Source organism: Anabrus simplex, chromosome 12 (genome assembly GCF_040414725.1).
Source record: "Anabrus simplex isolate iqAnaSimp1 chromosome 12, ASM4041472v1, whole genome shotgun sequence".
Lineage (NCBI taxonomy): Eukaryota > Metazoa > Arthropoda > Insecta > Orthoptera > Tettigoniidae > Anabrus > Anabrus simplex.
This window is the reverse complement of record NC_090276.1, coordinates 77,751,197-77,771,193: the sequence shown is the minus strand read 5'-3', so window position 1 is coordinate 77,771,193 and position 19,997 is coordinate 77,751,197. Positions and strand designations below refer to the sequence as shown.

The window sequence follows — 19,997 nt, the reverse complement described above, 5'->3', positions numbered from 1 at the left end:
CTTTGCCATTAAGACCGGCGTGCGACAGGGTGACGGACTGTCACCACTGCTTTTCAATCTTGTTCTAGACAAAGTCATTCGGGAATGGGAGAAGGAATTAAAAGTTCAGAAGCACTGGAAACCCATTCAACTTGGCCGAAAGAACGATGACATTAAGGTCAGTTGTTTAGCTTTCGCAGACGACCTAGCGATACTAACAGACAGTGAAATTTCAGCGATCAAACAGATTGAAATCCTCAAGGAATGCGCTGAGAAAACTGGACTTAAAATCTCATTCGAGAAGACCAAGTTTATTTGCACTAAATTCGACATTCAGGAATTACAAACAAAATATGGACACATCAAACTAGTTCCATACTTTAAATATCTCGGTGAGATCCTAGAACCAACAGGGTTGGAAAAGGAAGCACAGAAAGTTCGATTACAAAAACTCAAAAGAGCATATTGGAGAACCCGTGACATCTACAACAAGAAGTGCATGTCCATACATACAAAAATCAAACATTATAATACGGTGATTAAACCTGAAGTGCTGTATGCAAGTGAAATCTTGGTTCTTAATAATAAAGGTGATCTGGAAAACATCTTGAAGGAGGAAAGGAAGATCTTGAGGAAAATTCTGGGTCCAGATAAAAAGGAAGAAGGGTATAGGCTCAAATCACGCAAAGCTACGGAAATACTGTCTAACCTTGCCGCAGACGTCAGGAAACGAAGACTGAAATTCTATGGACACGTTCACAGACTATCGTCTTCAAGGCTAACCCACAAGATTTTGACATACACCGAAAAACTGAAGAACGTACCATGGATACAAGATGTCAAAAATGATCTGGAAAAGGCCCAGATAGAACCATCAGAAATAGTGGACAGAAACATTTACCGTTACAAGATACATAGATGGGTAGTAAAGCCAGAGAATGAAGTCCCTAAAAGATCGGGGACTAAGTGGTCAGAAGAAAGAAAACAGGCACACAGCGAAAGAATGAAAGCAATATGGTCTGTTAGAAAGGCGAATCATAAATGTAATGCGTGATCCAACAGGGTTCATACGCAAATAATTAATTTATTATTATTATTATTATTATTATTATTATTATTATTATTATTATTATTATTATTATATATTTTTAATTAGAGATACTCACTTGTGGGATGATATTTACAACCTCGTAGGGAACTTGTTAGAGCAATTATAGGCCGGGCAGCTGCTCGACGTTATCTGGAGTAATCTTTTTCCGAAAGTAATAGATAATTATCAGTTTAATTTTACCTGAAATCGCCAGCTTACTGTGCTGTAAAATGTTGAACAACATTTAAAAGACGCTCTCTTTTGTCCACCGCCAGTTGGATCGCATCGTATTAATCTTGCCATTATCACCCCATGGTCTTGGTGATATAGCCATTCCCATCGTGATCTTTCATCATGCCGCCAGGTACAACAGCAACTTGGAAAACAAAATCAGCTGATGATGTTGGGCGGGAAATATAGAGCGGAGTGTTAGCGGTGATATTTTCACGTATATTTGTGTAAATATATAATTTTACCTCATTGACTGCCTTCTTGCGATTCTTAAAACAAATGGGATGATTGTTTTGAACTTCATCTGTAATTATCTTTTGTGGTTGCTTAAGTGAATACTGAAGATGCCTAATAGTATTTTTGTGTTCCCGACTGCAAAAGAAATGATTATAAAGGAAAATATGTGCCGGTATTCCCTTTTCCAGTGGATGAAACTCGAAGAAACATTTTGCTAAGGAAAATGCCAGGCTAAATTCAACGCCGAAGAAAAACAAGTGCTGTTGTGTGTACTGCTCGTTTTCCAGAGGGCCACATCGTTCGAAAGCTGAGAGAGATGGTAAGTTAAACGTGGATTTCCCACTTTATTTTTAATTTGTGTGATTTTCAGGACAGCTTTTTTTAATGTTGCCATTGATGCTTTCACGGCCCGTGACATGATACTGTATAGGCTTATGCCGTGTCAAGAACTGTGCTCTGCGTCATCAGATTTTTTTTTTTTTTGCTAGGGGCTTTACGTCGCGCCGACACAGATAGGTCTTATGGCGATGATGAGATATGAAAGGCCTAGGAATTGGAAGGAAGCGGCCGTGGCCTTAATTAAGGTACAGCCCCAGCATTTGCCTGGTGTGAAAATGGGAAACCACGGAAAACCATTTTCAGGGCTGCCGATAGTGGGATTCGAACCTACTATCTCCCGGATGCAAGCTCACAGCCGCGCGCCTCTACGCGCACGGCCAACTCGCCCGGTCATCAGAAGAAAATCTCGAGTGTCCACGAGAATAATATTTTCTGCGAAACGTAAAGAATTTCACCTTATTTTCTTGACACGGCAAGCCATGACGTATAACGCGACAAAATATGTGACAGAAGTGACGTCACATTAGTCGTTCGACATCTGCATATTTAAAGATCTTTGAGGACTGGTGCGACGTTAAGCTTAACGTGACGAAGATGGTTTCCATGACTTTTACTAGACTTAAAACTTTTCCTAATGTAAAAAGTGCCTACCAGGCTTAAAATGCGAGGACCGTGGCTAATATATAAAAGATAAAACGTATGCGTGTTAAAGTAGGGGGTTTTCATTCCGACCATGTATATTATACATGTCAAAACTGAACTAGCAAGCGAGCGATCCTGCTTGTGCACGGGTGAAACAAACAGTGTAGAGGTCCGTCCACAGATATCCATGGTGTTATGGTTCTATAAGACCAAAATTATTGATATAGCAAGACGTGCCTACACTTACCTGTGGTGTCTTTCACCTCTCCAGATGGTGGTAATTCTTGCTTGTGCTCCCGAGCGAACGCTTGAAGGGACTTCATGTAGTCCTCGGCTGATGCAGAAATCTTCCGAATAGCATTCGAGTTCACCATGTTGAGTGGTTTACCTTTAAACAATAACATTACGGCGTCTTTATTCGAGTTATGACCTTTCGTATTTTTACAGAACAGATATCAATGGAAAATATTTTAAGAATGGCAGAAGGGCTGCTACGTGTTGTAGTGCCTGAGATAAACTGCACCACCTCGGGATGAGGACATGAGCTAGGATGAGGTGTTGCCTACTTGGAGTCGAATGTTGGAAGACTGAACACAAAGTGCCGGGAATGTCCGAGGACATGTTCAGCTCACCTGGTGCAGCTCTCTATTTGACGCCCTTGGCTGACCTGCGCATCTAGATGTGGTAGGATGATTATAATGAGGTAGGGAGAGGATGAAACCCGGTGTCGGCACATAGCCTACTCCTGTCGAATAATACCACGGTGTGTGTTCAAGGACTTATCGTCTCCATCCGACGGACAAATCGCCATCAGCAGCGTCATATGCCCTCACTCCATAGGACCAGTGCGGAGAGGTTTGGAATCGAATCCAGACTTTTGGCTCCCAAACTAGTGACACCACCTCTCCTACCTTGCGAGGCAACATTCTGATGGTTAATGTTTTCCACCAAACCGGCTAACCACGGTGTCAGACCATGAGCTGACTGGGGTGCTGCCAAATGAAGATTAGATTGTACAAGAGTGTATGCTGTTGAAACACGAGTAATTACAAGGGCTCAAGAAAGGAAGACGACATTGCTAAGTAGAAAATCACAAACGACTCCTCGTGAAACACAGTATAGAGGGCTACGGAGGCTATACAGACTGATAACTAGGGATGAGATTTAGCCTATTTTATCTCTTTTATTCCTATATAACGAAATTTAGGCTTTTATTTAGCATGAATTTCTTGGTTGTATTGCGCCTATGAATTCCCATTTCAGGGGTTCCTGCTTAATTGGAATATAATTGGTTATTTAATGCCTTTTCACAGTCTTTTGAAGTATTCAATTTTCTTCCATTCCATTATATTCTAGCTGATGTGTTCGAAGTAATTATTTTCTTGTTTCTGTTTTCCCCACTAACAATGAGGGGAATGCAAAAATAGCGCTTGGAGAATTTACTTCAGGACAAACAAGGAACAATTTGACCACGAAGCCACCTCCTAAGATGATATGCGAGGACCAATCAACGTCGAACACATCCATATACCCTTACCCCACTGCAAATTGTGAGACGCTTTGTCCTGAGATCGTGTTGAAGAAGTGATGAGGATTGCTGTTTAAAGTGGCCTAATTAATGCCTAAATTAAAGTCTTCCAAGTTCTACTGGCTGAAGCAGTGGATCACTGGAGGTCCCAACTTCTGCCAAGCTTGAAGTAAGGAATTCCCTGTTACCTGTTTGTGGTTGTGGACTACCGGTACAATCACATTTCATTGTCGCTTTTATTAATTTATCTATTGTCTGAAGTTGTTGTTGTTTTAGGCCATGCACGATGAGGGTGCTATCTGTATAAGAGAAGTCAAGAAAGTCATGTCATGCCCATCGGTACGATCAAAGTTTACATTCCTGAAGACAACTTCAGTAAATAGATGTGGAGAGAAGTGCTCCTTCCTTAGGATTGTGAAAGAAGTCTTGAGCAAACATCTGGGAAGGGAAAAGTTTGATAGGGTCCTGCAACGAAACCCTGGATGAAAAGAGATAGTAAAAGTGCTGCTGAGTGATCTTTCTCACAATACTGAAACATTATTCATGACAGCAGAACACGATGTTACCTGAAAATACTGAAGATTTGTCAGTCGTAAAATCCTTCCACAGTAAATGAATGTACTGACCAACTCCTTGGCTGAATGACCAGCCCCGAGGCCCTTGGGTTCGATTCCCGCCCGGGTAGGGGATTTTAGTCGCGTCTGATTAATTCTTCCGGCTCGGCGACTGGGTGTTTGTGTTTGTCCCAACACTCTCCTGCTCAGATGCAGACAACCACCACAAGAACACGCAATAGTGATTGCATCCGTCCACATAGGGTTGGCGTCGCGAACGGCATCCGGCCGTAAAACGGCAGCAAATCCTCATGCGCGACACAGTTCGCACCCTCACCCGTACGTGTTTTAGTGCTTATAAAGCCTGACAACACTACTATCTAAGATGGGGGCTAATATTTTCGGAAACCCAGAGTCAGACATGTTGTATTCTAGAGATGTTTTCTTGAATAATGTATAATTATAGATTTGATAACCACCAAAGGAAATACTGCATGCAAACAGAAGCAATACAGGAGTATATATTAACAAATAAGGTGAATATAGTGTTAAATGTGAACTAAGAAACAAAAAGCGGGCATATAATCGATCCAACTGATGTAACACATCCAGTAGAACTCAGTGTATCCTGATTAGTAGGGGCAGGATTTTAAGGTGGAAAGTATTGTCAGAAAAGGGGGAGAAAGTTCTGAAAATACATAGCAAAATGCATACAAAAAGGTGCTGATGAAATCAGTCACGTTATTAACGTTTAAACCAGTTAAATTTACTTCCCTTATCCCATTTACTGGATTCGAATAGTTAATAAACTTGTATTATTAGATTGCACACAACATTTCAATGTTTTTTTTTACAGTAAGGCTGATGACACACGGAGCGGTTTTTGCCGAGTCGGCAGCCGCGTCGGCCGCCGCCTGTGATTGATAAACAGAGCGGTTTTTGCCGACTGTGACGAAACCACTGCCTGCTCGAACTGCATCTAAAATGACTGCTTATAAGCAGTCATCGGGTGTGTATCGAGCAGGCAGTGGACAAAACACATTAGTGAGCGTGACGTTAGGTGAGGAAGCTAGCTAAAATTACCGAAAAATAAAGGATTGTTCTTATTCTTATTCCAAAAGTCTACTTACTCTATATGTCCATTTACGTGTATATTATTGAATTTCAAAGATACTTCATGATATCTAATACAAGAATACCTACCAATGATGCAATCGCCGCGTAAATTCAGCCACGCCCGACTAGAACGAAGCATCAAGTCGGCCGTGATTCAGCTGAATGTATTAAATCTATGGCGCTAGAGCGCGCACAAAGTCTTCAAAACGCTCGCTGCACCGCCAGCTAAACGACAGGCCGAGTCGGCAAATCTGCCGCCTGTCGGCGAGCACCGCTCTGTCTGTTTCATCCCATCTGATACAATAGAAACATGCGCCGACTCGGCGAAAACCGCTCCGTGTGTCATCAGCCTAAGTCGCTGGCGCTTTTGCGCTCGGTAGGATCTTATGTATACTCGACATCTACAGAAACCAATGGAGCATATCTTGTCAGCACTCGTAAAGGGAGTTTCTTCAAATTTAATTCGAATTTATCTTTAGCAAATCCATCAAAGTCCTCCCTAAGACTCATCAACTTGTTCCAAACTATGAATCACATCAGGCAAATACTTGTAGCCATGCAAGTTTGTTGTTGGGTCTGCTTCATGACTTCTGCGTCCATTGCGTCCAGGGCACATAACAATGCTATTTATTTTACGTCGCGCCGACACAGATAGGTCTTATGGCGACGAAGGACATAAAAGCCCTAGGAATGGGAAGGAAGTGGCCGTGGCGTTAATTAAGGTACAGCCCCAACATTTTCCTGGTGTGAAAATGGGAAACCACGGAAAAGCATTTTCAGGGCTGCCGAGAGTGGGATTCGAACCCACTGTCTCCCGGATGCAAGTTCACAGCTGCGCGGCCCTAAGCGCACGGCCAACTCGCCCGGTACATAATAATGAAGCATTCGATTTTAAGAAAGTTTTTCGCCCAAGAAGTGTTAAAGAAGAAACAGATTCTGTCTAATCTTTTAAAAACGTAGATAAAAGTGGGGGGGGGGGGAAGGTGGCAACATGTAGTAACCTCACGAAAGAAGTGCAACAAATAGTGGTTATTCCATGTCCCCAAACACATCCTCGTGTTAACGTTCTCAGTATTTCTTTTTGACGTTTGTGTTACATTTGCTTTGTTCATTACTGCTGTAACTTGTTGTAGTGCTCGGAACCTTTGTCCTCATTGGTAATGTCAATCCTTGAATCACAGTAAATTATTACCGAGAGGTTGGTGTAACTTTTGCTCCACAATGGAAGCAGACACGAACGTATTCAACGGCTGCAGGTGGGAAAATACACTGACTGACAGAGCAAATGCAACACCAAGAAGGAGTGGTTCGAAAGGGATGAAAGTTGGGGAAAAAACAGAGACGGCATGGACGAATAATTGATGTTTATTTCAAACCGATATGCAGGTTACACAATGCGCACGGCATCGACTCAGTAGGATGTAGGATCACCGCGAGCGGCGATGCACGCAGAAACACGTCGAGGTACAGAGTCAATAAGAGTGCGAATGGTGTCCTGAGGGATGGTTCTCCATTCTCTGTCAACCATTTGCCACAGTTGGTCGTCCGTACGAGGCTGGGGCAGAGTTTGCAAACGGCGTCCAATGAGATCCCACACGTGTTCGATTGGTGAGAGATCCGGAGAGTACGCTGGCCACGGAAGCATCTGTACACCTCGTAGAGCCTGTTGGGAGATGCGAGCAGTGTGTGGGCGGGCATTATCCTGCTGAAACAGAGCATTGGGCAGCCCCTGAAGGTACGGGAGTGCCACCGGCCGCAGCATATGCTGCACGTAGCGGTGGGCATTTAACGTGCCTTGAATACGCACTAGAGGTGACGTGGAATCATACGCAATAGCGCCCCAAACCATGATGCCGCGTTGTCTAGCGGTAGGGCGCTCCATAGTTACTGCCGGATTTGACCTTTCTCCACGCCGACGCCACACTCGTCTGCGGTGACTACCACTGACAGAACAGAAGCGTGACTCATCGGAGAACACGACGTTCCGCCATTCCCTCATCCAAGTCGCTCTAGCCCGTCACCATGCCAGGCGTGCACGTCTATGCTGTGGAGTCAATGGTAGTCTTCTGAGCGGACGCCGGGAGTGCAGGCCTTCTTCAACCAATCGACGGGAAATTGTTCTGGTCAATATTGGAACAGCCAGGGTGTCTTGCACATGCTGAAGAATGGCGGTTGACGTGGCGTGCGGGGCTGCCACCGCTTGGCGGCGGATGCGCTGATCCTCGCGTGCTGACGTCACTCGGGCTGCGCCTGGACCCCTCGTACGTGCCACATGTCCCTGCACCAACCATCTTCGCCACAGGCGCTGCACCGTGGACACATCCCTATGGGTATCGGCTGCGATTTGACGAAGCGACCAACCTGCCCTTCTCAGCCCGATCACCATACCCCTCGTTCTACAATGACTGTCGGCTGAGAAATCACGGTACGAAGTGGGCCATTCGCCAACGCCGTGTCCCATTTATCGTTCGCTACGTGCGCAGCACAGCGGCGCATTTCACATCATGAGCATACCTCAGTGACGTCAGTCTACCCTGCAATTGGCATAAAGTTCTGACCACTCCTTCTTGGTGTTGCATTTGCTCTGTCAGTCAGTGTATATTCATGTCTAAGTTTATGTCTTACCTAAAAGGTACTAGTCGTCTGCTTTAATGATCGGAGGACTGAAGTTCACTAAGACACCTATGAGATGAACAATATTGTCTAAATGAGGTACCAAATCCATGCTAACTCGGTTACTCAATATTTTATAAACCTCCATTCTGTGTATGGCTCTTTCAACATGAATTCTGACAGATGCTATATCGTATGTTTTTTCTACTTCCTCAGCTGAAAACTGTGGCATTACCATTACTGCGTTCTTATTATCAATGCACGTTTTTATCTGTGGGAACCCTTTATCACACATAACAAGGTCTCCTGGTTGAATATGATTACGTATACCGGAATGTACGGTAATGTAGCTGTTAGTCGTTCTTCCACCATAACATTTAGACAGAAAAGAAATATAACTTGACGGAGTAATGGCAACCAGAAATTTTACAGTGAATTAATTTTTATAATGAGAGAACATTAAAATTCTTTGACGAACACTTTGAGGTCTTTCACAGGACACTTCACTACAATCCATAATGCAAGTGCAATTTTCAAAATGACTTTTAAAGGAATTTGGCATAGTACATTTAATAGTGGATCGTTGTGGCCAGAAAATCCGTTCCTTTATCTTCTCATAAATATGATAAAGTGTAAATTTAAAGGCAGCAGAAGCCGTAGTTCTGTGACAGTTAAACATAACGCCGAGAGCAGCAAAACTAATACCCAGTTTGCACTTCATTAACAAGAGAAGTAACATATTTTCCTTGTCAAGTGTACAATTGTGATGGACAGACAGTAACAGCGATAACAAGATACGAAACACTGCCAGCTTTACACCCGCTATTTCAGCAACATGAGGTTCGTTTTCTTTCACTGACTGGTATCCACAAAAATAATGCGTCTTATCCGCAAGGTCTACATTAACACCACAATCAATCATTCAATCAATCAATCAATCAATCAATCAATCAATCAATCAATCAATCAATACTGATCTGCATTTAGGGCAGTCGCCCAGGTGGCAGATTCCCTATCTGTTGCTTTCCTAGCCTTTTCCGAAATGATTTCAAAGAAATTGGAAATTTATTGAACATCTCCCTTGGTAAGTTATTCCAATCCCTAACTCCCCTTCCTATAAATGAATATTTGCCCCAGTTTGTCCTCTTGAATTCCAACTTTATCTTCATATTGTGATCTTTCCTACTTTTATAGACGCCATTCAAACCTATTCGTCTACTAATGTCAATCCACGCCATCTCTCCGCTGACAGCTCGGAACATACCACTTAGTCGAGCAGCTCTTCTTCTTTCTCTCAATTCTTCCCAACCCAAACATTGCAACATTTTAGTAACGCTACTCTTTTGTCGGAAATCACCCAGAACAAATCGAGCTGCTTTTCTTTGGATTTTTTCCAGTTCTTGAATCAGGTAATCCTGGTGAGGGTCCCATACACTGGAACCATACTCTAGTTGGGGTCTTACCAGAGACTTATATGCACTCTCCTTTACATCCTTACTACAACCCCTAAACACCCTCATAACCATGTGCAGAGATCGGTACCCTTTATTTACAATCCCATTTATGTGATTACCCCAGTGAAGATCTTCCCTTATATTAACACCTAGATACTTACAATGATCCCCAAAAGGAACTTTCACCCCATCAATGCAGTAATTAAAACTGAGAGGACTTTTCCTATTTGTGAAACTCACAACCTGACTTTTAGCCCCGTTTATCAACATACCATTGCCTGCTGTCCATCTCACAATATTTTCGAGGTCACGTTGCAGTTGCTCACAATCTTGTAACTTATTTATCACTCTATAGAGAATAACATCATCCGCAAAAAGCCTTATCTCCGATTCCACTCCTTTACTCAAATCATTTATATATATAAGAAAACATAAAGGTCCGATAACACTGCCCTGAAGAACTCCCCTCTCAACTATTACAGGGTCAGACAAAGCTTCACCTACTCTAACTCTCTGAGATCTATTTTCTAGAAATATAGCAACCCATTCAGTCACTCTTTTGTCTAGTCCAATTGCACTCATTTTTGCCAGTAGTCTCCCATGATCCACCCTATCAAATGCTTTCGACATGTCAATCGCGATACAGTCCATTTGACCTCCAGAATCCAGTCTTGTTCTAAACAAGTGTCAGTCATTGTTTGTTTGTTCACACGAGGAATAGGCAGCTTTGTCTGAACTTCTGCTTCGCAATTATTTCTCAAAGAAGAAAACAATATATTCACATCAGTCTTGTCACTATATACGGTCACAACATCTGTCTGTGTGCTCGCGTCACTGAATGATCCATGTTCAATCATACTTCCTTCACCCCTCTCATTTTCATGTCTCATTTTTAGCCTCTTGTATATCGCAGTTACTCTAGCGCCCTCACCTTGTTGATGCTGTTCCGATAAATATGGCTTCATGTAGAGCCTCGGTATGTAACCGGGACTGTCAGGATCTCTTGTCGGTGTTCCGTTTATAAAATGCCGACTACAAACACGTGAATTATTTGTAGGATGCCATGGTTTACCATCACTCGTGTCCCGTTTTAAAGCCACAATCCAAGCGTTCCTTCTATGAATGTGATGCTTATTATTAGGGAATACGAAGAATTTCGTCCCAGGCGGACAATTTCTGTAGGAGTAGTTACATCCAACAACCGAACAGTTTGTTCTACTCTTCGTAGAACTTTCTTCCATCTCAAACTTGATTTCGTTCAACAAACGCAGCTTGATAATCGCGTTGCTTCACTTCACTGACGAGAGCAAGTCACATGAACTATTCGAGCAACTTGCCGCCAGAGCGCAGCAACATCCATGCGCACGAGGTCTATACGAGACACTTACAGATTTAGCCTTCTTAAAATGGGACACAATTCGACGGTGGTGCTCCTAGTGACTTCACCTGAAAAGTAGCGCTAAATTCAAATATCAATGGAAATGCATATGCGAAAATGGATAAATAAATTACGTCTAGAAAGAAAGTGTTATTGAGATATTAACTTCTAAGTTGCTAAAGCAATTCTGGATAAATGAATGAAGAATCATTTAAAAGGTTATTATTCAAAGACTGAAATTAGACGTATAAACAGGATGTGAAATGGACTGCTGTGAAATTGCTTGACCTTTCATTTATGCATTACTTTTTTGCTTTGTCCTACCTGCCTGAACTTTTACGGTTAGATTTGTCTTTTTTCTCATTTAAAAAACATTTTATCATCACATTAAGACACTTGTCAATGAAAATATCGGCAAATTCCTTACACACATGATGCAATGAATTAACATTTAAAAGCTGGACGATTTTCCTCTTAACATGAAGCCTGCTAAGAGAAAGAAAATATTAACCTTAAAAACATTTAAAACTTTCCTATAAGCAATACTTGCTATTACATTAGGGTAAAGCAAATTTTCATCATCATATTGCCTCAACAAAATGTGTACATTTCTTAAGTCACCCATATTTTGTTCAGGATTTTTAAAGTCGCTGGCCTGGAAATGATCTGAACAGATCTTATAATTCTTATATAAGCGTAACGTCCCTTCTTTCTTGTACACCTTATCCAAATCACTTCTGTGACATTTCAAAACCCACAGATCACACCTACAACAACACATCGGTATTGAAGGTTAACTGCTGCACTATAGAATAAAATATGCTTATTATATTTTAAGCCAGTTAAAATATGGGTCGAGCAGGTCAGAAGATTATGAAGTACTATAAAAATCTCTTTGTCACCGGAAGAATATATATGCAAACACAATATTACATGTTCTTGTCACGAGGGAAACGGAAGAAAGACCGCGCATTTTTCTCTATTTCGTAATTACTGCAGCCAAACACAGCACATACTTTTTCCCTCATGTTGAGAGGAGATATCAAGAAATGACACACGCTACTATTTAATTATATCAACTCACTGAAAACGCATAAATAACACCAAAAATTTCACACACAAATACACGCGCTCTTATGACAGAATAAGTAGTTCTCAAGTCCCTCCGCTAGAGAGAGCTCTAATAGCTGTCCCTCGATATCTCGCTGAGTGTAGCGCCCTGTCTCTACTGTATTTGTTTCCGACAAAGGTGTAGTGTTACGAAAATGTTGCAAACTTTGGGCTGGGAAGACTCGGAAGTAAGGAGACGAGATGCTCTACTAAGTGCTATGTTTCGAGCTATCAGTGGAGAGGTGGCGTCGAATGACGTAAGTAGAAGAGTAAGCTTCAGTGGAGCTTTTAAAAGTAGGAAAGATCATAATATAAGATAACGTTTGAATTCAAGAGAACGGATTGGGGCAAATATTCATTTATAGGAAAAGGAGTAAGAGGTTGGAATAATTTATCAAGGAAAATGTTCGAAAAATTTGGAAGTTCTTTGAAAAGAACAAACCAAGTAAAGCTGCCTGGGCGACAGTCCTAAATGTACATCATCGATGGCGATTAATTTTCTGAGAGACTTGACTGAGTGGACTTACAACATCTTATTCCTAAGTTAGAAGTATCAGACATGGAAGTAATAACAGTGATTGCTGGTAGAAAGGTGGGAACAATGATAGGAGGCCACTCGAATTGGGGTCATGTGAGAGGAATGGAGGATAATGTACTCAGGCATAGAGGGTAAGAGAAGTACAGCAAGGAGAATGCGGTGATGGTTGGACTCAGTTTTAATGCTACAAGGTGTGGAATTAAACGAGGTCACAGAGCTTGTAAACAGAGGACATAGGCTTGCAGACTGAAGGCGTAATAATCTATACTGAACGTGGTGGTGATTACTGTTTTGCTTGTTGTTTAATCCTCAAACACACGCGGCGGGGTGAAATCCAGCCCAGCAGAGGCAGATACTTTGACGCTGTGCGCATTTTGTTTTTCAGTTGTTTCTTCTTTTAGGTTTCTTTCTAGCACCTCCCCTTCCAAACGCTCTGCCAAGTGCAGGCAGTTCCCGCGCAGTACTCAAGGAGGGTACACGTTCAAAGTTGGACTGGGGTGAAATACACCCCGCGCGTGTGCTTGCGTGACACCTTCTTTGTTTCAGTGTATTGTCGAGATATTGCCCTTATTCGTTTCAACACAGCTTACGCATATTATATGAGTTTCCATTTTCATTTTGTGTTTCTCATAGGGAGAAACTCATCTCGCAAGAAAATGGATAATTTCACCACCGAAGAGGGCAGAATAAGATGTTTATTTGATTCCGTTGACAGTGATGAAGATTCTCTTGATAGTGACTTCAGCGACGGTGGAGAGGGTAATTTAAATGAGAGTGAGCAAACTCGGAAACTGAACAGGGGGGTCAAAGTGACTCACATGACGATTTGCCGTTAGCACATAGATTAGACATTTACAAAGGAAAGGATGGCACCGTTTGGAAAAAGAATCCCACGCCAGGAAATGTAAGAACTAGGGCAAGAAACATAGTTTCCATGCATCTCGCTACTGTGAGGCGAGTACTCCTCATGATGCTTGGCTGTGGAACAGAGCTTCACTTATTGCGAAGGGTGCGCCCCTCCCACTTCCCTCGCAACTTCCTAGTGAATTATGTGTGTGCAACAGCTGATTGATACTACGTGTTTCAGACAATTAACCTTATATTTTGCATTCCATTCCTTGTATCACTCACTATTTTCTCTGTGTTGAAGGAATTTTACAAGCCACATTTTGTGCTGTTATTTCTAAACATTTTCTCGAGTAAGTGTGTTTTGAAACTTTACAGTTTTCATGACTTATTACTCCTTTTGATTAACATAAACAAAATAGACGATGTTCTCAAATAATTTAGCAGTTATTTTTCTGTAATTAGTAGGCTATAAATTTAGGAAAATCCGTCTGGAAAAGGGCGTATATCAAATTATGCTTCGTACTGATGTCCATTGATCAATTGTGTAATAAAGTAGTGATAGAAATTAGCAATTCAAATCACTATCACAATGTTTGAAATATGTTTTAAATGCTGGAGTGTTTAAGACCCCGCGCGTGTGCTTAAAGGTTAAAGGGGCCTAACATTTAGGCCATCGGCCCCATTACTGTTTTAAGGCGAAGTGCAACAACACTAATCAGAGAGGGATCCGTCACTTCGAGAAATGAAGACAACGGCCACGAAGGGCATGAGACTCCCTAGAATTCGAGCGCTCTAATACCGTCGGTGTCGGAAAAGAGCAAGAGTTGATCAAGGAAGGTCGGATAGTGAGGAGCCTGGCACAAGTAAGTGGAAACAATGCCAGGACTCAGCTAAGAGCCCCGTGGTCACCAACCCGCGCTCCCTAGTTAAGAGCCCCTGGGGTCCCTTTTAGTCGCCTCTTACGACAGGCAACCACCTCTCGTTCCTCTTAAACACAGATATATGATTCTTGAAATTAATCCTAGTAATCAAGTTGTATATATCTCGAGAAAGACGAACCCCTTTCTTCTTCATAAGAGGACGGAGAGTGCTGTAGTTAGCTAGTGAACAGCGATTCCACGAGTAAATGTGAAAAATGAAAAGAAACATCATAACACGAAGCGTTTGTGCAAACTCTCCGTCCTTGTAAAAGTCTATGGCACGCTAAAATTCGCGAGTCAAATCTAAATTGCTAAATTTTGATTGCAACAAACTTTTTAAATACCTAACTCGAGCATGTTTAATCAAAGCTGTAAAACAGAAATTTAAATTCCTAGGCGCATTCTTCAACCAAAAAGTTGTATGTTGTTGAGTTAAAACGTTGACAGATACACGCATAATACAGTATATTGGTTTGCATGCAATTATTTATTCAAAAAGATGTATGTGATATATTCTAAAAGTCTGTTTTTCGGTATGATATTGGCTGATAAAAACACCAAAATACCATTTCGGCATATGCACAACAGCAATATAAAGGAAGTCCAAGTTCTTACATTTAAAAATAGCCGAGAAATGCTCCTTATGTGTTAAAAAATTAATTTACGAGGGAAGATTGTTTAAGTCACACCTTCAGTGCATCACCGTTCCGTCTCGGAATACAATGTTGAGGGGAGAAATACGGACCCGTATGTAACACCATACTACGGAAGGTTACGTTTAAACGAGCCACGTCTACCAGTTTTCCCACATGTCTATCATCCAATTTTAGGCTTCTTTCTTCATTCCACGAAATTAAATACTGGTTCCGGATCACTACTTGGAATAGCACCGCATCAAATACCTGCAACCATTCATTCCTAGTCACTACTTCGAGACTTTGCTGATATCTCATTGTCACTAGTGCAGTGGATAAATATTTTAGATATCCATGTGAAATTGTTCCTTACTTAGTACCATGTATTCTTTGCAGGTTTTTCTTTTGTATAATATTGTATGTACTTGTCCATTATGTACATTCCATACACTTAATAATAATAACTACTTCGAGGTTATGGAATACGATCCCGGTAGATATTAAAAACTCTTGCTCGTCTAGCACGATTTAAAACAGCCAACCATAAATTCCACGAGAGTACATACAGTTGACTTCAATGAATGTAAGTGTCAATGAAACCAACAATTACGTATTGAATTTTAAGTATGTGTCCCACTTACGTTTTCACTCTTCTCATTGAAGACTCTGCACTGTTGCTACAGATAGATAACATAGTAACATGGTTTTTAGTGAACTCAGATAGTGACATTGTAATACTCAGTTCATTTCATTTTACCTCATATGAGAATTACTTTTACTCTAAGCTAGTAATTAACATTCTTTAGTTATTAATTTGATACTTTTATGTTATTGCCTATTCCCTATTTATCCTATTATTTCTTTCCACCCATAGTAATTTTAATTAACTGTATTATTGTTACTGCTTATCTGATTCATTCGTCTTATATCATTAACTGTAATTGATTACCATAATATTTTAAATTAAGCTGTATAATCTAAAAATTGTATTTGGTTAACTGTAACAGAGGACCAAGAGCCCTAACTTCGCCATTTTATAAATAAATAAATAAATAAATAAATAAATAAATAAATAAATAAATAAATAAATAAATAAATGTATCATTTAGAAAGAAAGTTCGTTGATAATACTGAATCTTAGATAACAGGGCCTTTGTGGTCAGAGTTCTAAGCTGAAATATTGTCACACAGCGGGGTTTCTAGGCGGAACGACGATATGATCGTATTGTTTTAGAGAAGGTTAATTAAAATATACTTGCAGTTGAGATTTTAACATCATTTCAAAGGGAAATTGTCATGAATTCAAAATTCATAATAAAAACTACAGTTTTAAAAAAAGTGAAACGAGAAATGAAAACCTTTAGAGCCATGTATGACCCTGGGGAAAGAATATCATACATCACACTGATTTAGTTTTCAACGACGAGTTTTTCTGTTGGTTTTAGATGTAATGTATGCATGTTTTATTTAAACTTCTATCATAGAAATGTACTTATTAAGTATTATGTATAAACGTTTCACAGAATTGTTCTCCGTAAAGGCTTTATAGGCTACATTTCCGACGACTAGTTCAATGTGTCCGCCTTGCGATTATAGTAGTTCGCTATTTGAACTGAACAAAGAACAGTTTCATTCCCCAGCTGGTAACCAGTGCTATAAATGTTTGCCCCTTTTTCTAACATTTTCTGGTTCTGATTTAGCTTACCTTATCTAGGATGATGATATAGCTCATTAAAATGAAAACCTGATTGTCAACACTCGTCGCTTTCGGCACGACACCACGTATTCGACGTCGCACTGGCTCAGGTGAGGATTTCGTAGGACAGAATGTTAGGATTCGAACACACTATTTCTCGAATGCAAGCTGATGTCGCAACCAACTCACTAGGTCCTTTAACACGAAACCATGTCACCAATTTTTTTTAAAGTTGCAACTGGAATATTTTGAAAATGGGCCTAATCTCTTTTTTAAAAAAATCCACAATTCTGGAGATACAAGCTCTGTTTAGACAAAATATTATTTTTAAAAAAAATTACATCCATATTATTCAATTTTAAAGTTGAATGTAAACAAGAATATTAAAATCCCGACGTGATCGTAGAAAGTCATCACTTGTTTTCTGAATAGTATGTTTGTGCAATGCCATAACTGCAGTTGTTGGTCTTACCTGATCGGCGGTCGGAAGCACTCTGACAAAGACCGTGGCCGTGGAGGACGTACACGACGATATGTCACTTACCGGAGTGACGCATCGTGATATCTAATCGTTTGTTTGTTACCACTCCGCCTCCGTAACTGCCGGGGATTTAACCCTCAAATGCGTTCTTTATTATTTCTTTTAAACACGATGGTTTTCATTCCAAAAATAATAGACTGAAAAATGTTTAAACATCATTTGTCAAAATTAATATTTATTTGGATCAGTGAAAATGTTAAGAGGTTTGAATGTTTTGCGTATCGGTATATGCAAAGCGGTGCGATTATTGTAGCTGCTGTCCTTGCTCACGAGGTGAACATTTCATTTGTTTTACCTTAACTGTGTAAAGTGTACCCGAGCCATTCGGCACATGTGCAATGGCCGCCTGCTGAAGCGTTCAACTCTAAACGGTTCGAGTCCCGTGGCAGGGCAGGGGAGGTGCTGGAATACAATTTATAATCTCTAGATTTCGTTCCAAAAGCCTGATTTTCAATTTCGAACCACTCCGCACTCGGCATATGAACTGAGGGCGTATGACGTTCTTGATGGTGATTCGTCCGTCGGATGAGGACGTTAAACCTTGGTGGTATGTGCCGGCAACGGGTTTCACCCTCTCCCTTCCTAATATCATATACGTTATTCATTTCATATGTCCGGCTCCATAGCGTGCTGGCCTTTGGTCAGAGGGGTCCCGGGTTCGATTCCCGGCAGGGTCGGGAATTTTAACCATCGTTGGTTAATTTCGCTGGCACGGGCACTGGGTGTATGTGCCGTCTTCATCATCATTTCATCCTCCTCATGACGCGCAGGTCGCCTACGGGACTCAAATCAAAAGACCTGCACCTGGCGAGCCGAACATGTCCTCGGACACTCCCGGCACTAAAAGCCATACGCCATTTCATTTCTTTCATTTCATCTCATTAACTGCTGTAATGAGGTTGACGTCAGGAAGGGGATCCGGTCATAAAAATCCGCCGCGACAGACTCACCTCGCCTCATACCCGACCCCGTAGAGAAACGGGACAAACAAACTCGGAATCATCCCATTTCCTTCTTCAGTTACCGCTGGCAAATGTTCAACATACATACATCATTATATTACGCAATTTTTCAGCGACGACTAGGATTTCTTTGTAGCTACAATATATTTTTTTTTTTTTTTATAAACTAGAGTTTAAGTTTTGTGATATGTTTACTAATTAGCAGTCACTAACAATCAGTTTTTTCATATTAGTCCATATTTCAGGGTGCAGCACTGTGTTGAACTTCGCTTCATAGCTATGCTGATTATTGGCAACCATCGTCTATTAACACTTATCACAGCGGGAAAATGGAAGAGATCCGACACTTTACTTAGCCCAAGGAAGACAAGGACACATGTCACAGTACGTCTACTTTAGCCTTGCGGTAAACGGATTTGGGTTTGTAACTATCATGGCTCATTTTAAATGCCAATTCCATGTTCCTCGCTTTCTCCCCCAGTGCTTCATTTTCATTGTCATTCGGAGTAATTGTCTGGCCAAGGTATTTACACTTCATGGTCCCCCGGACAATCCCATAACTTAGTGCTATGAGTGGATTCTGTCTTCTCCGAACCCATCTTCTCGGACTTTCGAAAGCACATTCATTTAGTCCTCCTGTTCTACTGCTGTCTTCCAGGAGCACATCGTCATCAGCGTAAAGGTGATGTGCATCCTACTCTCACACTATATTGAAGATCACTTTCGGACAAATTTTTAAAACACAATTGAACAGGAGTGGAGAAAGTCTATCCTCCTGCCACAGGCCTGTTCTTATCTCAAACGGTTCCGTCAGCTCGCCAAGCAACTTAACTCAGATTCTGTGTCAGTGAGAGTCTGTTTTATTAGCGCTAGCAACATATCGACGACTCCGAATTCCCTGAGAATGCTTGTAAGTGTCTCGCGATTCACTGAATCATACCCTTTCTTGGTATCCTTGAAAGTCATGATCAATCATCTCTGTCTCATTACCCTAATTCTGATAAGCGATTCAAGGACACAAAGTTATTCCGCACAAGACCACCCTTTCCTAAAACCTGCTTCGTATTCTCCCAGCTGTTTGTCTAGGTGGACCTCCACTCGACGCCGAAGTGCTTTACACAATAACTTGTATGCAGTTCGGAAAAGACATATTCCTATGTAATCATCGACATCCTTTTGATCTCCTTTCTTGTTCAGGGAATCAATGAGTACATTTTTCCAATCCTTTGGGATCTCTTCTGTTTTCCATATGTGGGTGAAGAGTCTTTCCAGCTGTTTTCACTCTGAACACTAAAAGAGTTCCCAGGAGCCTTGTTGTTTTTCAACTCTCTGATTTGTTCACTGTCAGGAGCGTGTGATCGCAATTTAAAAGCTTTTGGAAGTACTGAGCCTGGTGCATGATGAGTTTGCCTTGTTCATTCTTGAAACATAATGAACCCCTTAGACTTGTTATTGAAAAACTTATGAAAATCTGTCGTGGTGATTGAGTAGATCTTTGTCGTATTTATGTTCCACATTGTATGTACACGTTCTCAGTTCTCGTTGTTCCGCCAGGGATATGGTCTGTTCGTCCCAAAGTCCAGAG

General features: G+C 41.2%; 1 protein-coding gene across 1 annotated transcript in view; it reads right to left on the bottom strand.

The window, feature by feature from the left end:
• Positions 1 to 16,990, bottom strand: part of LOC137502797 (putative inorganic phosphate cotransporter) — a 95,324-nt gene extending 78,334 nt beyond the window's left edge. Inside the window, exons 1-2 of the mRNA XM_068229773.1 lie at positions 16,919 to 16,990; positions 2,766 to 2,906 (exon numbers count right to left, since the gene is read on the bottom strand). Coding sequence (XP_068085874.1) covers positions 2,766 to 2,892 — 127 coding nt within the window. The 5' untranslated portion in view covers positions 2,893 to 2,906; positions 16,919 to 16,990. The remainder of the gene's footprint in view (positions 1 to 2,765; positions 2,907 to 16,918) is intronic.
• Between the last annotated feature and the right edge of the window lie 3,007 nt (positions 16,991 to 19,997).